The sequence below is a fragment of the Delphinapterus leucas genome, chromosome 5, assembly GCF_059928025.1.
Source record: "Delphinapterus leucas isolate spDelLeu-1000000601 "Yukka" chromosome 5, BTC_Dleu_Yukka2, whole genome shotgun sequence".
NCBI lineage: Eukaryota > Metazoa > Chordata > Mammalia > Artiodactyla > Monodontidae > Delphinapterus > Delphinapterus leucas.
Genome location: NC_143133.1, coordinates 98,779,397 through 98,798,995, shown reverse-complemented (window position 1 = coordinate 98,798,995; position 19,599 = coordinate 98,779,397). Strand labels below are relative to the sequence as shown.

Sequence of the window (19,599 nt, the reverse complement as noted above, 5' to 3'; positions counted from 1 at the left end):
ATCAACAGTAGATTAAATGATACAAGGGAACAGATCAGTGAACTGGAAGACAGAATAGTGGATATCACTGAAGCTGAACAGAAAAAAGAAAAACAAATAAAAAGAAATGAGAACAGTTTAAGAGAGCTCCACTTCAACATCAGGCATACTAATATTTGCATCACAGAGGTCCCAGAAGGAGAAGAGAAATAGAAAGGGGCAGAGAACATATTGGCAGACATAACAGCTGAAAAGTTCCCTAACCTGGAATAGGAAGCAAACATACAGGTCCAGGAAGCACAGGGCATCCCATACAGGATCAACCCAAAGAGGAACACACCAAGACACATCATAATTAAAATGGCAAAAATTAAAGATAAAGAGAGAATATTAAAAGCAGCAAGGTAAAAATCAACAAGTTATATAAAAAGGAACTCCCATAAGTTTATCAACTGACTTTTCAGCACAAACTCTGCAGGCCAGAAGGGAGTGGCACGATATACTTAAAGTGTTGAAAGGGGAAAACCTAGCACCAGGAATACTCTACCTGGGAAGGCTTTCATTCAGATTTGATGAAGAGACGAAAAGTTTTGCAGACAAGCAAAAGCTAGAAGAGTTCAACACCACCAAATCATCTTTACAAGAAATGTCACAAAGACTTCTCTTAGAGAAAAAGAAAAGGCCACAACTAGAAACATGAAAACTACAAAGGAAAAATCTCATTGGTAAAGGCAAATATATAGTAAAGGTAGTAAATCAGCTACCTACAAAGCTAGTAGGAAGGCCAAAAGACAAAACTAGTAAAATCATCTATGTCTGTAATAAGGAGTTAAGGAATACACAAAACAAAAAGATGTAAAACATAATGTTGAAACAGTCATTGTAAGGGTTGGCGAGAACAAATGCACAGTTGTTAAAATGTATTTGAAATTAAGAAATCCGCAACTTAAGACAATCATGTATGTATACAGATTGCTATGTATAAACTTGATGATAACTAGAAACCAAAAATCAAAAATAGACACACACACAAAAAAGAGGAAATAATCCAAACATAACACTAAAGATAATCATCAAATCATAAGAGACAACAAAAGAAGGAACAAAAAAGAACTGCAAAAACAATTTAAAAAATGGCACCAAGAACATACATATCAATAACTACTTTCAATGTAAATGGACCAAATGCTCCAATCAAAAGTCACAAAGTGACAGAATGCATATAAAAACAAGGCCTGTATATATGCTGCCTATAAGAGACTCACTTCAGATCTAAAGACACACACAGACTAAAAGTGAGGAGATGGAAAAAGGTATTCCATGCAAATGGAAATTGAAAGAAAGCCAGGGAAGTAATAATCATATCAGACAAAAATAGACTTTAAGACAAAGACTGTTATAAGAGACACAGAATATTACATAATGATATTATCAAGTGATCAATTCAAGAAGAAGATATAACAATTGCAAATACATATGCACCCAACATAGGAACACCTAAATAAATAAGGCAAATATTAACAGACATAAAGGGAGAAATTGACAGTAACACAAAAATAGTAGGGGACCTTAACACCCCACTTATATTAATGGACAGATCATTCAGACAGAAAGTCAATAAGGAAACACTGGCCTTAAATGACACATTAGGCCAAATGAATTTAATAGATATATATAGAACATACCATCCAAAAGCCGCAGAATACACATTCTTTTCAAGTGCACGTAGAATACATTCTCCAGGATAGATCACAAGCTGCACGTGTTAGGGCACAAAACAAGCCTTGATAAATTTAAGGAAACTGAAATCATATCAAGCATCATTTCTGACTACAACACTATTTCAATTACAAGAAAAAAAATGCAAAAAACCACAAACACGTGGCTAAACACAAAAGGCTAAACAATATGCTACTAAACAACCAATGGATCACTGAAGAAATCAATGCAGCCATAAATAAATAAATAAATAAATAAATTTATTTTTAAAAAACTCCAACAAAAATGTCCAGGACCAGATGGCTTCACAAGTGAATTCTACCAAACATTTAGGGAAGAGTTACCATCTATTTTTCTCAAACTATTCCAAAAATTTGCAGAGGAAGGAATGCTTCCAAACTCATTCTATGGTACCAGCATCACCCTGATACCAAATCCAGAGAAAGATATCACAAAAAATGAAAATTACAGGTCAATATCACTGATAAACATAGATGCAGAAATCCTCAACAAAATATTAGCAAACTGAATCCAACAATATATTTAAAAGATCATACACCATGATCAAGTGGGATCTGTCCCAGATGCAAGGATTTTTCAATATCCACGAATCAATCAACATGATACAACAACAAATTAATAGACTGAATAATAAAAATCATGATTGTCTCAATAGATGCAGAAAAAGTTTTTGACAAAAATTTTTATGTAAAACACCCATTTATGACAAAAACTGTCAACAAAGTAAGTATACAGGGAGCATACCTCAACATAATACAGGCCATATATGATAAGCCCACAGCTAACATCATACCTAACAGTGAAAAGCTGAAAGCATTTCCTCTAAGATCAGGAATAGGGTGAGGATGCCCACTCTTGCCACTTTTATTCAACACAGTATTGGAAGTCCTAGCCATAGCAATCAAACAAGAAAAAGAAATAAAAGGAATCCAAACTGGAAAGGAAGAAGTAAAGCTGTTACTGTTTGCAGTTGACATATTATACACAGAAAACCCTAAGGATGCCACTAAAAAACTAGTAGGGCTCATCAATGATGATAAAGTTGGAGAATACAAAATTAATATACAAAAACCTATTGCATTTCTGTACACTAACAGTGAACTACCAGAAAGAGAAATTGAGGAAACTATCCCATTTACAATCACATCAAAAAGAATAAAATACCTAGGAATAAACTTTCCTAAGGAAATAAAAGACCTGTACTCAGGAAACCATAAGACACTGATGAAAGAAATTGAAGACGACACAAACAGATGTAAAGATATACCATGTTCATGAATTTGGAAGACTAATATTGTTAAAATGACCATACTACCCAAGGCAATCTACAGATTCAATGCAATCCCTAACAAAATACCAATGGCATTTTTCACAAAACTAGAACAAATAATTTTAAAATTTGTATGGAATCACAAAAGACCCCAAATAGTCAAAACAATCTTGAGAAAGAAGAATGGAGCTGGAAGCATCACATTCCCTGACTTCATACTATACTACAAAGCCACAGTCATCAAAACAGTATAGTACTGGCACAAGAACAGACACATGGATCAATGGAACAGAATAGAGAGCCTAGAAGCAAACCCAGGCACTTATGGTCAATTAATCTATGACAAAGGAGGTAAGAATATACAATGGAGAAAAAACAGTCTCTTCAATAACTGGTGCTGGAAACTGGGCAGCTACATGTGAAAGAGTGCAATTATAACGTTTTCTCATACCATATACAAAAATAAACTCAAAATGGATTAAAGACCTAAATGTAAGACTGGAAATCATAAAAATCCTAGAAGAAAACACTGGCAGAACACTCTTTGACATAAATTGTAGCAGTATTTTTTTGGATCAGTTTCCTAAAGCAAGGAAATAAAAGCAAAAATAAATAAATGAGACCTAATTAAACTTAAAGACTTTTGCACAGCAGTGAAAACCATCAACAAAACAAAAAGACAACCTACTGAATGAGAGAAAATATATGCAAATGTTGTGACTGATAAGGGATTAATATCCAAAATATATAAACAGCTCATACAACTCAATATCAAAAAATCTAAACAACTCAATCAAAAAATAGGCAGAAGACCTGTATAGACATTTTTCCAAAGAAGAGATAGGAATGGCCAAAAGGCACATGAAAAGGTGCTCAACATTACTAATTATCATAGAAATGCAAATCAAAACCACAATAATATATCATCTCACACCTGTCAGAATGACTATCGTCAAAAAGACCACAAATAACAAATGTTGTCAAGGATGTGCAGAAAAAGGAACTCTGTGCATTGTTGGTGGGATTGTAAATCGGTGTAGGCACTGTGGAAACAGTACGGAGGTTCCTGAAAAAACTAAAACTAGAACTACCATATGATCCAGCAATTCCACTTCTGGGTATATAGCTGAAAAAATCAAAAACACTAATTAAAAAAGATACATGCACCCCAATGTTCAAAGCAGCATTATTTACAATAGCCAACATATGGAAGCAAGCTAGGTGTCATCAACAAATGAATGGATAAAGAAGATGTGGTGTGTATATATATATATATATATATATATATATATATATATATATATATACACAATGGAATGCTACTCAACCATAAAAGAGAATAAATTTTGCCATTTGTAACAACGTGGATGGACCTGGAGTGTATTATGCTTAGTGAAATAAGTCAAACAGAGAAAGACAAAGCGCATCTTATCAATTACTTGCGGATTCTAAAACAAACAAAAACAAAACAAAACAAAAAACACGAAGCTAACAAAACAGAAACAGACTCACAGATATAGAGAACAGACTAATGGTTACCAGGGGGGAGAGGGAAGGGGAGACAGGCGCGATAGGGGTAGGTGATAAAAGGTACCAATTACTGTGTATAAAGTAAATAACTACAAGGATATAAGGTACAGAAAAGAAAATATGTTTTTTCAAAAAAGGAGACAATCCTAATGAAACAGGTCAAACAGACACTATCATTGCTGTTTTACTTATAGGTAAACTATGATCAAAAGCATTTGCTCTGGTAGTGTGATTTTTTAATAAAGTCATTTAAAACCCAAACTGACTTCTAAGAGTGCATGGACAAGAACTATGTGTGTATGCTGGGGCCGTTACACACAGACGGTCACTGTAGAACCTCCAGGGATAGAGTGGCTAAGGAATTTTAAGAAAAGAGTTGCCTCATGCTCAGTTTTGAAGTTGTTCATTCTGCTGTAAGCAACAGCCTCCACTCCTATGTCCTCCCGTCTCCTATACCCACCCCTAGCAGCAACCTTCATTAAAGAGTGCTACACACACAAATGCTTTGGGAGAGTGGTTTACTGAGGGGGTAATTGGGGGAAGGGGACTGAACTGGGTCAGAGGGAAGAGAATATTCACAGGAGGTGAATACAGGCAGAAGGAGCATTGAGCAGAATCTTGGGCCAGAAGTGATACTAGGAATGAAAGCGCCTAGGGATTCAAAACGTTTAGGAATCTCAAACCAAACTCAGTCTTTATTAGCACCAAAGTTTTGGCAAATTTCATCACCCCTTCTAACTGATCCTTTATCCATAAAATGGAAACATTTAATATAATACCAAGGACTCAGTTAAGTCAATGAAATAGTAAGCTATTATTACTATCGAATCCAATTCCTCATTAAGTGGCTTAACAAATAAAATGTTAGCCTTGGGGGAGTATTATCAGTTTTCATAAAGCAATAATAAACTTTTGTTTACTAACTACAACTTTCTTACTAAACAATTATAAAATTAAATGTGACATTATACCAAAAATGACAAATGAAACAAATGTCACATTTCCACTGTGACACTGAGTCAGTTGGCCCCACAGCAACTTAAACAAAGAGAGATGTTGACTAGTAAACCACCAGACAGGACATCTCCTGAAAACACCAGGGAATCTGCTGTTAGTCAGATGTGCCAGCAGGTTTTTGACATCTAGAATGGTGGAACACATCACATTTTTTTCTTTGCTTTGCTCTCTTTTTTTTCACCTTCAGTAACCCAGAGCGTTGCAGACTTAGTGTGAGTGGTAGTCGAGACAGTGACTAATGGAAATGGCTCCATAAGGGCACATGACCAGGTTGCAGAAAGAGCACCAGACTAGGAGTCAGGAGTTGCAAGTACAGTGATCACTCAGTACCTGGTGGGAGTGGGGGAAGGGGGGTGGGGAATAGTTCCTGGACACCCTCAGATACAAAAATCAGAGAATATAGCCTACACAATCCTCTCATACACTTTAAATCATCTCTAGATTACTTATAAAACCCAATACAATGTAAATAGTTGTAAGTACAATGTAAACAGTTGTGAGTATGCAGCAAATTCAAGTTTTGCTTGTTGGAACCTTCTAGGATTTTTTTTTTTCAAATATCTTGATCCACAGTTGGTTGAATCCACGGATTTGCAACCCACAGATATGAGGGCTGACAGTACTGATTCCACCTCTAACTAGCACTATGACAAAAGGCAAAACACTTAACCCTAAAGAAACTCAGCCCTTGGTTTCCTTAAAAAATAAAACCATTGGACTTTCAGCACACCACCTCAAAGTCCACTTGGCAATAATGGTGATGTGCCACAACCCTCCCCAGTAGTTCATAAGCTTTGTGAGAAGAAGAAATACTATTGGCCTCACTTTTGACTCACAAGAGGCTGGCAGACGACCTTGCGCAGTGGCTGGCATTTATTAGGCACTATGTAAATATGTGTTGAATGAACTGAGTCTGTCAGCTCATGCTAACATTTAAGATTAAAATGGTTCTCAACTGTTCTTGCTAGGTGAGTAATTTTGGCCAAGTCACCTTGCTTGGGAGCTCAGTAGCACTTACATAAAATGAGGGCTTCTGACTATGAAAGATTACTCTTTTCCAAATGTAAAATGATAATGAAAGTATTTCTGGTAAATGGTGGATGAAAGTTGAAAAAATTAAATTTTCTTTATTACCCTGTAAATCTAATTCCTACAGTGAAATGTACTTAGAAAATAAGAGCAAAAGTACTTTACAAATATTGATTTATTTATACCTCACATTACCTTACAGATAAGTAATCACATCCTTTTTGTAACTGAAAAAATTTAGGCTCAGAAAGGTTGAGTAAAGTGCCCAAGTTTACACAGCTCTAAGCAATGTAGCCAGGATGCAGAAAGGAAATTAAAATGACAATTTTCCTCCAAAGTGATCTACAAATTCAATGCAATCCCAATCATCTCATAGGCTTTTTTTGTGTGTGGAAATGTACAGACTGATTCTAAAATTTATATGAAAATGCAAAGGACCTAGAAGAGCCAAAACCACCTGGGGAAAAGAACTAAAACCGAAGGACTTACACTACCTGTTTTCAAAAGTTATTATAAAGTTGTTACTGCAGTACTGGCATAAAAGAAAAAAAATGTCAATGGAACAGAAGAGAGAGTCCAGAAATAAATCCACACTTCTATGGCCAACTGATTTCAACAAAGTTGAAAGGTAAATTCAATACCTGATGCTGGAATAATTAGATATCCATATGTGAAAGGAAGGAAGGAAGAAGAAAAAACTTTGATCTGTACTTCACACCATTTACAAAAATTAATTCAAAACAAATCATAGACATTTACATAAAGATATAAAAATTCCATAAAATCTTTGAGACCTAGGGTTAGGCAAAGATTTCTTAAATATGACAACAAAAGTATGATTTATATAAGAAAAACTGCTAAATAAAAGTACTTGAAAATTAAAATTCTCAAAAGAAAGTGTTGGGCTTCCCTGGTGGCACAGTGGTTAAGAATCCACCTGCCAACAGGGGGGACACGGGTTCAAGCCCTGGTCCGGGAAGATCCCACATGCTGCAGACCAACTAGGCCCATGTGCCACAACTACTGAGCCTGTGCTCTAGAGCCCGCGAGCCACAACTACTGAAGCCTGCACGCCTAGAGCCCGTGCTCCACAACAAGAGAAGCCACCGCAATGAGAAGCCCGTGCACTGCAACGAAGAGTAGCCCCCTGCTCTCTGCAACTAGAGAAAGCCCGCATGCAGCAATGAAGACCCAACACAGCCAAAAATAAGTAAATAAAATAAATAAAATTTAAAAAATAAATAAATAGTAAATCCTAGAAGATTTCCAAAATAATTATTAAAAAAAAAAAAGACAGTGTTAAGAGAATGAAAAAACAGCTATGGACTGGGAAAAGATATTTGCAAATCACATGTCAAATAAAGGTCTTGCGTCCAGAACATATAAAGAATTCTCAAAATTCAATAAGGAAACAATCAACTCAATTAAAATACATGGGCAAAATATTTGAAAAGACATCTCACCAAAGGCAATACACAGATGGCAAATTAGCATATGAAGAAATGTTCAACATCTTAGTTACTAGGGAAATGCAAATCAAAACCGCAGTAAGATACTATGACACATCTTCTAGCATAGCTAAAATTTAAAACTGAACATACCAAGTCTCAGAGAAGATGTGTTGAAACTGGACCTCTCACACACTGCTGGTGGAAATGTGAAATGGTACAACCACTTTGGAAAGCAGTTTGGCAGTTTCTTAAAAAGTTAAGTAATACATCTACCCTATGACATAGTCATTTCATTCCTAGGTATCTGCCCCAAATAAATGAAAGTATATATCCACACAAAGACTGTACACAATGTTCATGGCAGCTATATTTGTAATAGCTCCAAACTGGAAACAACTCAAATGTTGAAAAAAACGAATTGGGCTACATCCATACAGTGGAATACTACTCGGCAACAAAAATGAACTATGAAGTATGCAACAATATGGATGAATTTCAAAATTATGCTCAGTAAAAAGAAGCCAGACATGGACTTACCTGGTGGGGCAGTGGTTAAGAATCCGCCTGCCAACACGGGGGACACAGGTTCGAGCCCTGGTCCAGGAAGATCCCACATGCCACGGAGCAGCAAAGCCCGTGCACCACAACTACTGAGCCTGTGCTCTAGAGCTCACGAGTCACAACTACTGAGCCCACAAGCCACAACTACTGAAGCCCATGCGCCTAGAGCTCATGCTCCGCAACAAAAGAAGCCACCGCAATGAGAAGCCCCCACACTGCAATGAAGAGTAGCCCCTGCTCACTGCAACTAGAGAAAGCCTGTGCACAGCAATGAAGACCCAACGCAGCCAAAAAATAAATTAAAAATAAACAAAAGAAGCCAGACAAAATGTACATATAGTACGTATATGTATACATACATATGCATATGCGTATATGCATACACGTATGTTTAGAATTCCACTTATATAAAATTCTAGAAAATACATACTCATCTATAGTGCCAGAAAGCAGATCAGTGGTTATCAAGGTGTACAAGGGGAATTACAGAAGGGCAGGAGCAGACTTTTAGTGGTGACGGGGTTTGTTCATCATCTTTACTGCAGTGATGAACTCATCGGTGTTGCACGTGTCCAACTGCACAGTGTAAGTATGGTCACTTTAGTGTATGTCACTTGTAGCTATGGTGACTCCTGAAGAGTGCGCAGGAGCCAGCGGACAGGGAAAGAGGACTGAGGTGCTTCTCAATACTGGAGACTGGAAAGCAGGAAGAACAAGGGCATGGGATTCCAGACCATTCAAGATGATGGCTCCAAAGTCTCTAAACTAATGAAGGTAAGCAGCAGTTTAGAATGAAACAAAGGATAACGTACTAAATCAATCACAATTTCCACCCCTTTTACACCTGGTCCCCTAAAAAGTGAGTCAATCAGGGTCTGCTTCTCCACTATAGGTCCCTTGAGGTTCACACTGATCCCATGCTGTACCTAGTACAGCATTAAAATTGCAAACAAGCAAAAGGAAACCCTCAAATGACACAGAGCTCTGTGCCTAAAAGGAGGGGGCCTTTTAAAAATCTTGAAGCTGAACAGGCCTTACTTGAAAGAATGGTAGGTTATCCTACTCATTTCAGCATTTTCTCTCAGTCTCTTCATTGTTTCCATGTATTTTAAAGATGTGAGAAAGAAACTACATGCCTTCACCCCACAAAGCTTACTGCCTCCATGAACATGACTTTAGAATCCAATCATCTTCATTACCATAGCTTTACTATTCCCAGATGCTTGCTCTGTAGCTAACTGTTCATCACAAGAACTTCTGAAAAACATCAATCCTTTAATAGGAAGCACCAACGAACAAGTTTCCTCCTAAAACTCTTTGATCCCTTGCCTCAAAATCCTTGCCTGGCAATTGCCACCAATCCCAAACTGTTACATTGTGATCCTTACCCAGTCCTGATCAAGACCCTGCATTGAAAGACCTGCCTTAAACCAAACTTCCAATTCTCAATAAAATCCAACCTTGCCTTTCCCCCTCCAAGCTCTGCCAAAGCTTAGTATTGAGGTGGTGTTTTTCCTCACCACAGGAAGCAATAAACTCAACTTTGTCTTATCAGCTGGTGGGTTGGTGATATCTGGGGAGCCAGCATTCAAAAACTGTTGTTAAATAAAATGAATATGCTGCAAATGACAACATGGAAATTTATTTGGGTGATAACAGTGACTAACAATTGATGAACAATTGGGGAATACCAACTTACATTTTATTCTGGACATCTAGATCTACATATTCATATTTTATTAATGGCCTATATTTAGGTGGAAAAAATATAGAAAATGTTTAGTACACCTTCAAGTGACACCAAGACAACTCACAGTGAAGTGTAGCAAAGTGAAGAATTTATGGAAATACAAGTTCCAAAATTAAAAATTTATTTTTTAAATATTAGAATATTTTTGAAAGAAACTACACCCATCTCAAATGAGGAAGGACAGAAGTTAACTGACCTCCAGACTGTTTCACCCTCAACTTTGCAAACCCAAATCTGTATCAGAGTAGCATCCCCACATACGAGTACATGGGGTCCTCGTCTGACCAGTGCACTATTCCACCTGTGCTCCCTGTACTGGCCACAGGTTCCCTGTGCACCCCCTTCTCTCCCACTTCCGGTCCAGTCAGTTAGGTCTTAGCTTCACTTCAATTGCTCAATCTCTCTCAATCCATCCAGGGCTTCAACAGCCCTCTTTGAGCTTCCGTCCACTTTCTTGCCTACCCTAACTGTGTTCAATCCTGGCCCCCCTGGCTCACTCACTCCTCTCTGGCATCCTTGTCCTGGCATTCCCGACCACAATCACTCCAAGTGCCTTTCTTATTCTCAGGTATTAAATGGGAAATATTCCTAACCCATATAGCTGAGGAACAAAAAAAGAAAGATGTGAAATTACTGTTTTCTCTAAATCACTCTACAAGCATCAACTATTATGACTACTACTGCTACTGAGTTAAGAACCATGCTAATTCAATACATAACAAATTTGTGCTATTTTAGTTCAACTGAAGCTTCACTGAGTTTGATAATTCTGCCAGTTGCCTCTTGGTCATCTTACATCACACTCTCTAAAATGACATTCCAAAGGTGTCCCAGTCAGAGATGAGCTCTAGTTCCAGCTCTGCTACCCACTTAAGGTCATTTCGGGCAATAACAAACACAGTCTAGGGCAAGTTTATTATTTAAAAATACACACACACACACACATATATATACACACTCACACACATATATATGTATATATGTATGGTTGAACTAAATTGTTTCTAAGATCTCTTGAAGCTCTGTGTTTCTCAGACCCTACTTTACTGGGAAAATTTAAAGCATCAAACACTGATCTCTCCTCTTCTGCTTTTCAAAATGTTTCTGTATCTAACCTCGATTCCTTCTTTCCTTTCCTTGAATACTCCAACCACCTGTACTCCCCACACCATGTCTACTTTCTTTTTCCTAGGGACTGCCCACCCTCATATCAGCATCTGCACTCCCACATTTTTCCTCCTTCCTTCCTTCCTCCTTTCTTCCTCCCTCTCTCCCTCCCTCCCTCTCTCTCTTTCTTTCTTTCTTTATCTTTGGCTGCGTTGGGTCTTCTTTGCTGCACACGGGCCTTCTCTAGTTGAGGTGCAGGAGCTTCTCATTGCGGTGGCTTGCCTATGTTGTGGGGCACAGGCTCTAGGCACGTGGGCTTCAGTAGTTGCAGCATGCAGGCTTCAGTAGTTGTGGCTTGCAGGCTCTAGAGCGCAGGCTCAGTAGTTGTGGCGCACGGGCTTAGATGCTCTGGGGCATGTGGGTTCTTCCCGGACCAGGGCTTGAACCCGTATCCCCTGCATCAGCAGGCGGATTCTTAACCACCGCACCACCAGAAGTCCACTGACTTCTTTATATGAATACCTATCTTCCCTTCTTTGAAAAAGGAAATTTTCACTTGATCCTCCAAGTCCTCTCTAGCTGCTATCCTGTACTCCCTTCCACCGGCACTTCCTACAATCACTACCAATATTTTACATCTCACATTCCTCGGCCTAAAACGTGGCTTCTCTTAAGATCTTTTGCTGGGACTTCCCTGATGGCACAGTGGTTAAGAATCCGTCTGCAAATGCAGGGGACACGGGTTCGAGCCCTGGTCCGGGAAGACCCCACATGCCACAGAGCAACTAAGCCCGTGTACCACAGCTACTGAGCCCGTGTGCTGCAACTACTGAAGCCCACGCGCCTAGAGCCCGTGCTCCGCAACAAAAGAAGCCACTGCAATGAGAACCTCGTGCACCACAACGAAGAGTAGCCCCCACTTGCCGCAACTAGAGAAAGCCTGTGCACAGCAACGAAGACCCAATGCAGCCATAAATAAAAATAAAGAAAGAAATTGAGAGGGAAATTAAATGAATGAGTATTATAAAAATATAAAAGATCTTTTGCTAAATTCCATGTTCTCTGCCCCTTCCTCATTTCTAAATACTAGTGAGAATATCCTCTAAGCAATTCTCTGGACCACAGAACTTTCTCTCAGTATGTCTCCAGGTCCTAAACAATGAGAAGGTCATGTTAATAACGTCGTTATAAAAAAAGGCTACAAAATGGCACAGGAGTATACCATAACAACAGAATATAACACACTTCCTGCGCTTCTTTCATTAATTCCATAAGAGTTTTGCCTTTACTGCAACTTGAATGGAGAAGGCACTTAAAAGAATTTCAATGGACCAAATATTAACCAGCCTCCGATGTGCAAACTGATTTTATAATGGTCCTTGACCTGGAAATGTATAGGTGCATTCAAATATACACCCTGATAAGAAAGGACATACAGAGGATAGAGTTCAGTGACACAAAGCTTGTCAAGTCAAAAGTTCCTTGCAATAAACTCTAAAAGTATGCAATATTTTAGATATGGTTTAGAAAATGCTCATCCTTGTCTAAGAAATGTTAACAGAACAAGTTACACGTGGCAACACCTACTCTCAGAAAACAAAATCCCACTGGGTATGTATTAATGAAAACCAATAGTGTGGCGTTTATAAATAAATAAATAAATATGCAGTGAGGTAACCCACTCACAGATAGCTAGAGACAACAGTTCTAATGAGTCAAATCAAACCAGAGAAGTAGTTTCCATTTTAAATATATTAGAGTGTTAAGAAACTAATTAATTCAAAAGTTATTTTATGGATGGCTTCCTTGAACATGTTTTTTCTTATTAAAAGCTTGTTCCAGTTAAGGAAGTGAACATGGGGAAGCTGGTATTTCCTTGATTCTAAACTGTATCAGTGCTAAAACAAAACAAACCCCAACCTAATTAATTCTATTTTTGGTCTAGTTTCCAAGGCAGTTTTCACAAAAACTATTCTTTGCCCACTCTTTTTAGCTTTGTAACATCAACCTTCAGAAGCTAGAAACTGTTACACTTTGTATAATTCCTTGATACATATGTTCTATCACAGACTCATTGTATTCCACCTGCCTATCAAGGGTAGGGGGGAAAAAAAGGATCTGTCTTCCCATTGATTCTAAAGTTTCATGCCTAAAATCACTGTTAAATTTATTATTTCATGATGTTGTGGGATATGTTCCTGCCAGAGCTTTATAAGGGGTGACCTCAAGTTCATCAACAGCAAGTTCCAGGTGGAACCTCCCCCAAATCAGAACTTCTGAGTTCTGATGAGTGAGTGAGTCTCAGCAACAGTGCAAGCCAGAAAAAAGGGAATCAGGAAACAGTTTCTAGTTCCAAAAGGCCACTGACTTGACCTTGAGCAATCTACTTCACTTCTGTAATTCAAACTGCAATACCTGCTTCCAAAAAAGAATGCTTCTAGGAATAGCTTAAGTGCTTTGAGTTTCTAAGATAAAATGGAATTTTATAAACAGAAGATTTCATAAAACAATCTATTGCCTGGCCCAATTTCCTAAACTTATTACCAAATAAGCTGAACTTTGACTTTCTTCTACCTTTAAAAAGAATAGTGGCATTACATCTACTTACAAAGGCAATCTACAGAAATGGGAATTTTAAAAGTCCTCATGAATTAACGTGTCAGGTAAAATGAAATCTACTGCTGCACTGTCGGTCGTGGAGGGTCACAACTGGGTCACGTGTAGGAGCCTCTCAAACCTCCAAAATCTATTATACTGAAAAAGGATAGAGGAAACGAAAGTGCTGATGGCGGAGCGCGAGAAGCCAAGCCTCCAGCGTCAGGATCCAATAACATGTTAGAAGCGAAGGTGCATGACTTAAGTTTAGTTCTTACTAACTGTGTTCCTCTCCCGAGAAGAGGTGTGAGGTGGCAGCTACTAGAAAGCTGCAGCTCTCAGGGTGGCAGGCTCCATCCCGATTCTAGCGTCGGCCCCAGATCCCGGGAAGGGGGACTGGAATGGGCAGAAACTAAATTAGAGTCAAGTTGAATCATCCAGCTACCCTGGCAGCGGTCGAGGTCATCCTGGGAAACGCACCATCGCTGGGGGCCGGGTCCCACTTGAGGGAGAAGGAAACAAAGCCAGGCCGGGAGGGCGGCGCAGCCCGCAACTTCACCTGACATTCAGTGGGGCCCCACCCTCCCTCCCAGGTGTCCCGGCCCCAGCCAGGACCCAGCCGGGGCGCGGGTGTGCGCCTCTCACGGCTCTACTTACTTTGTCACTGGTGCTCTCGGTTTCGTGGTCGCCGCCGGCCGCCTCTCCCTCGCGGGGTGGCGGCGCCACCGCTCCCCCGGGGCCGGGGCAGCCTCCCCGGTGCCTGAGCTCCCACATGTCCCGCTCCCGCGCGGCCGTGGCGCTCTCCTCCAGCGTCCCGAAACCCGAGCTGCACGCGCGGTCTCGCCGGCTGGCCGCCCTGCCACCCCGCAGCTACACACCCGACGTCCCGCAAAGCCGCGGCCACTAACACGCCCCCACCGTGGAGGCGCCGCCGCCGCCTCCCGCCGCGCCGGGTCACCCCCAAAACGGCATCAACGAGCGAGCGCTCGAGGCCGCCCCCTGCGAGCGCGGGGCCGGTAGAGAGAAGAGGGGCGGGAACCGGGGGCGAGCTCGGAGTGCGGGGCAGGCTCGGGGCGCCCGGCCCGAGCGGAGAAGGTGGGGGCGCGGCGGAGCGCGGCCGCTGGTTGCCAGGTGCGCGTCCCCACGCAGAGGCCCAGGTGGGAGGAGAAGAAAGGACGGGGAGGGAAGGAGGAAGCGTGACCCGTTTTAGCGCTTCACCGGGCTCCGGCCGCCCGGGCCCTGCCACTCCCCGCCCCGCCCCCAGACTCAGGAGTCGGCAGGTCCCGGCCCCCCTACACCTTTCTCCGGGTTGCTGCCTCCCGCAGCCAGGTCACGCGCCGCAAGCCCCGCCCCGCCCCTCTGCGCTGCACTGCGTTTCCCACAGCCCCGCCTCCATCGCGGAGGGGTGACGTCATGGGTCCGGACCGTGGCTCCGCCCGGGTCTCTGCGAGCACACAGGTGGCGGCGTTGAGAAAATGTGCGGGCTGGAACAAAGGTGAGGAGCAGGGAGGTGGAGGAGGGATGAACAGCTTGCTTAGAAGTGAGGCGTGAGAACTTGTGGACTCGTCACGGAGCAACTGGGCTGAAAGAACTACTCGAAGACGCCTGGTCAATACTGACAGCACTCAGCACTACCCCTTCGAACGGCTCCGCGGCCGCCGCAGCTTGATACACCGCGGAGTGTCGGAGGTTCAGAGGCGACCAGAAGCAGAAACTTGTCTGGCAGGAGGAACTCGATGACTTCGCGGCATTGTGACCCAGTGGCATCGCTTGCAAAATAGGAGATGCCTTTGCCTCACTGGGCGTCCCGGGTTGGCCAGTTTCAACCACATACCCAAACTCTGTCTCCAAGGAACTCGAGTATTGAATCTCTCAAAATTCACTGCCTAGGGCCTGAAGAGAGAACCAAGACCCTGAGGTGCCAGGGGATGCAGTTGCCAACCAGCTAATCTCTAAGCAGTCATAGACCTTGGGCTGCTAAAGTTGGAACAGGAAGGGCACAAGATCCGCATTAATTCCGTTCCAAATCCTGTTAGAAGGTGATTAGTTTTCTTGACATGTATGTATCACCTGGTCATTACTGACAAGCTGACAAATGGGGGGTGGGGGGAGGAGACAGGCCGTCATACAAACAGGACAACGTTCAGGAAAGCACCCTTATAGAAATAAATCAACAATAGAAATTTCTTCAGGTCATTACTGACACCCTGAAAATAAGTAAGGTTGTTCCAAAAATTGAATAACAAGCAAAAACAGAAAGTCAAAGTAGGAGGCATTGAAAAGCAGAGCACAAAGACATTATTTTACTTCATCAAACAAATCTTTAAAGCTCTGAGCTCAGATTAGGTCACCATATCATCAAAGGGATAGAGAGAAGAATCAGTCAGTCTTATGGGAAGAGTAACAAAAATGACAAAAGATATGCAAATAAGTCCTTTGAGTCACAGTCATGGTGCGGTTTTCCTTAAGGAACAGAAGACTATGGGGTGACTAGTTTAATCAATTGTTCTTCATTTCTTTGGAGGACCAGAGATGAAACGCTGCCTGACGGTTAGGAACATAAGGTTGAAGAGACTGCTGAAGGCAGTGGTGGAGTTTCCCACCTGAGTCCTAGTTCCACCAATGCCACTAACTGGGTGTGGCCTTGGATAAGTCATTAAGCCTCAATGTCCCCAACTATGAATTGGATAGTAAGGAGGATGGCCTCTGTGGTCCCTTCCAGCTTACACATGATTCTGCAACTAAAGCGTCTCTTTATCAGAACCCAGACCTTCCTTTCTGCCATGCCTCAAGAAAAGGGGACCTAGCATTGCACCTGAATGGTTTCCTCCTTCCCCTTCCCCTAGTAAACCCAATAGCTCCTTTGACTTTCTCCGCCCTTTGCTGCAGGAGAAAAAATGGTAATGAGAAAAGTGGCAGGAGGGGACAACAGAGGACAGGAATGCACGCCACGAGAAATAGTATTCCCTGACCCAGGAAATGTGGGACCAGGGCAGAGACTGCCAGACTAGAGTGGTTTACTACTTTATCTCACCCTTCTTTAAGCTCTGTATTTCAGCGGAAATGGTCATTTCTTTCTGCCTTCATTATAGTTATTGCCACTCGTTGAGTGATTACACTGAACCCAGACAGAAGGAACCACTGTTTATTCATCTTCACAGCCCAATCCCTTGCCACAGGGCTGGCCCCCACTCTCATACAGTCAACACTTTTGTTGAAAAAATGAATGAAGAAATGAATGAATGGCAGAGGTATAGCATAAACCAGGGAAAGATATATAGTATTTGTATTTTTTTTAACTAAAAAGGTCTATATTAGTCTTAGAAAGGTACTCACGTGTCTTTGTTTTTCACTTTATGTGAAAAGGAGAAAGATTGATTTTAAGATGTATTAAAACGGGGTTACAGTAATGACTGGTGCAGTTTACTTAAGGTATATTATGATATAGTCAACCAGAACTGGCCTTACTGAGCCCTATAGTCTCAAACTTTTTTAACGTCTTCTTTTCTTTTTCATTTTTATCTTTCATTTTTCTTCATTCAGAGAGCTTACGTTCTCAAAGTTTATTACATTTATGTTCGATGACCCAAAATCTGGCACGTACTGGTTTCTAAGGCCTGACCCGTTAGGTTTATAAGAATTTAATCTGCTAAAGGGCACCATGTAAACTCAAAGCACATGCATAGGCTAATCACAGGAGACACTCGGCCAACATTTCTTGGTTGATTTATAGATTTTCTACTTTAGTGATATTGAAATGATTTATAACTCTTAGCAAGGCATTTGCTAAAGAGGAAAGAGAGAGTCCTAACTATTTATATGATTTTTATTAGATTTTTTTTTTACCTCCGCTTTTGCCCAAAGATGGAGGGACCTTGCCCGAATAGTAAGCTTATGAAATGGAGAGACCCCTTATCACCCTCTTCCCTGAGTACCCTCAAAATGTTCCCAGAGTGATAAACATTCCCCTCTTGTGTGGGGATTTGAGCTGCTTTCCACATCAGAGGCTCAAAGGCGCTCAACTGGAATGTCCCCAGCCTGCCAGGGAAAGAAGAAATCTTCCTCAGCCAAGCGTTTCTGGTTGCTTGGACACCCGCATTATAGTTTTTGTCGCTTGACCTATCTTCCTCTGTTGCCCTCCGTCAGTTCCATCTGTAAGTCAGAGTTAGAAATTTATGATTTAGGCCAACCAGAGAAACATTTTGTGGTAAATTATTGAAGGACAATTTATGTTTACATTCTTATTTTCAATGAAACTGCACAGGAAAACAACAGTGTACCATCAATTACATCTGACTATCAGAGGAGCAAGTACAGTGATATAGTAAGAAGCACGGTTTTATATACGGGTGACCCTGGTTTCAAGTCATAGCTCCATCATCTTCTAGCTGTGACCCAATTAACTTTATAGAACATTTGATCACACACAGCTGAAGGTACATCCTAACTGACGTGCCCAAAGTTTAAGTAATAACTCTTTATGTAACACCTTAAAAAGCATTTTCACATGATTTTATTTATTCTAGTCAACAACCTATGAAGTAGGCGAGACAAATATTATTATTCTTTTTTTTTTTTTTGCGGTACGTGGGCCTCTCACTGCTGTGGCCTCTCCCATTGCAGAGCACAGGCTCCGGACGCACAGGCTCAGCGGCCATGGCTCACGGGCCCAGCCGCTCCGCGGCATGTGGGATCCTCCCGGACCGGGGCACGAACCCGTGTCCCCTGCCTCGGCAGGCGGACTCTCAACCACTGCGCCACCAGGGAAGCCCTATTCTTATTTTACATGGAAAAAAATATGAGGTTCAGCCTGTAAACTACCCAGGTTTGCCAAGGAAATTTGGAATTGAAACCTAGGTTTTTTGTATTTTAAATTCTGTCAGGTTCACTATGTACTGCAAGTAAGTAGTAGCAAAAACAAGTAAATTCTAAGAGAAGGCAACTTGTTATAACAATTAAGCACAGGAATTCATCAGCAAACCTGCCTGAATTCAAGTCCCAGCTCTGCCACCTACTGGCCCGTGTCACCAGTCAGGTAACTTAACCCCTCTGTGCCTCGGTGTCCTCATGCATAAAATGAGGATAAAGGTGGGCTTCCCTGGTGGCGCAGTGGTTGCGGGTCTGCCTGCCGATGCGGGGGAGGGATGTGTGTTCGTGCCCCGGTACGGGAGGGTCCCGCATGCCGCGGAGTGGCAGGAGGGGCCGTGGCAGTGGGAGACCCGCGTACCGCAAAAAAAAAAAAAAAAAATGAGGATAAGGGAGATACTATTTTCCTCCCAGAATTCTTATGAAGATTGAATTGGTTAATATACGTAAAGTACTTAGAACAATGCTTGGTCCTAGTGAAGCACTATACAGGTGTTACCTATTATTACCATTTATCAATATATTATTAAAAGCTGCATGTCTCAAGGAGAGCAATATTCAGCTTCTAAACTCACTAAAGCTGCAACACCCCAGAAGACTTTGAAGAAAAAGGGATATGCTGACATTGCTTTGGTAAAGTGCACAGAAATTATGAAATGAGGTAGGGAAACTTTGCAAATAATTGCAAAGAAATCATCAGCCTA

At 41.3% G+C, this 19,599-nt stretch overlaps 1 protein-coding gene across 12 annotated transcripts in view; it reads right to left on the bottom strand.

The window, feature by feature from the left end:
* Positions 1-15,372, bottom strand: part of CDS1 (CDP-diacylglycerol synthase 1) — a 69,885-nt gene extending 54,513 nt beyond the window's left edge. Inside the window, exons 1-2 of one of the 12 annotated variants that reach the window (XM_089912215.1) lie at positions 14,687-14,772; positions 1,665-9,342 (exon numbers count right to left, since the gene is read on the bottom strand). In XM_089912215.1, coding sequence (XP_089768341.1) covers positions 1,665-1,689 — 25 coding nt within the window. In that variant the 5' untranslated portion in view covers positions 1,690-9,342; positions 14,687-14,772. Of the gene's footprint in view, positions 1-1,664; positions 11,648-14,686 lie in introns of those variants that run through there. The other 11 variants (XM_089912216.1, XM_089912222.1, XM_089912223.1 and 8 more) reach the window with 11 other exon arrangements.
* Between the last annotated feature and the right edge of the window lie 4,227 nt (positions 15,373-19,599).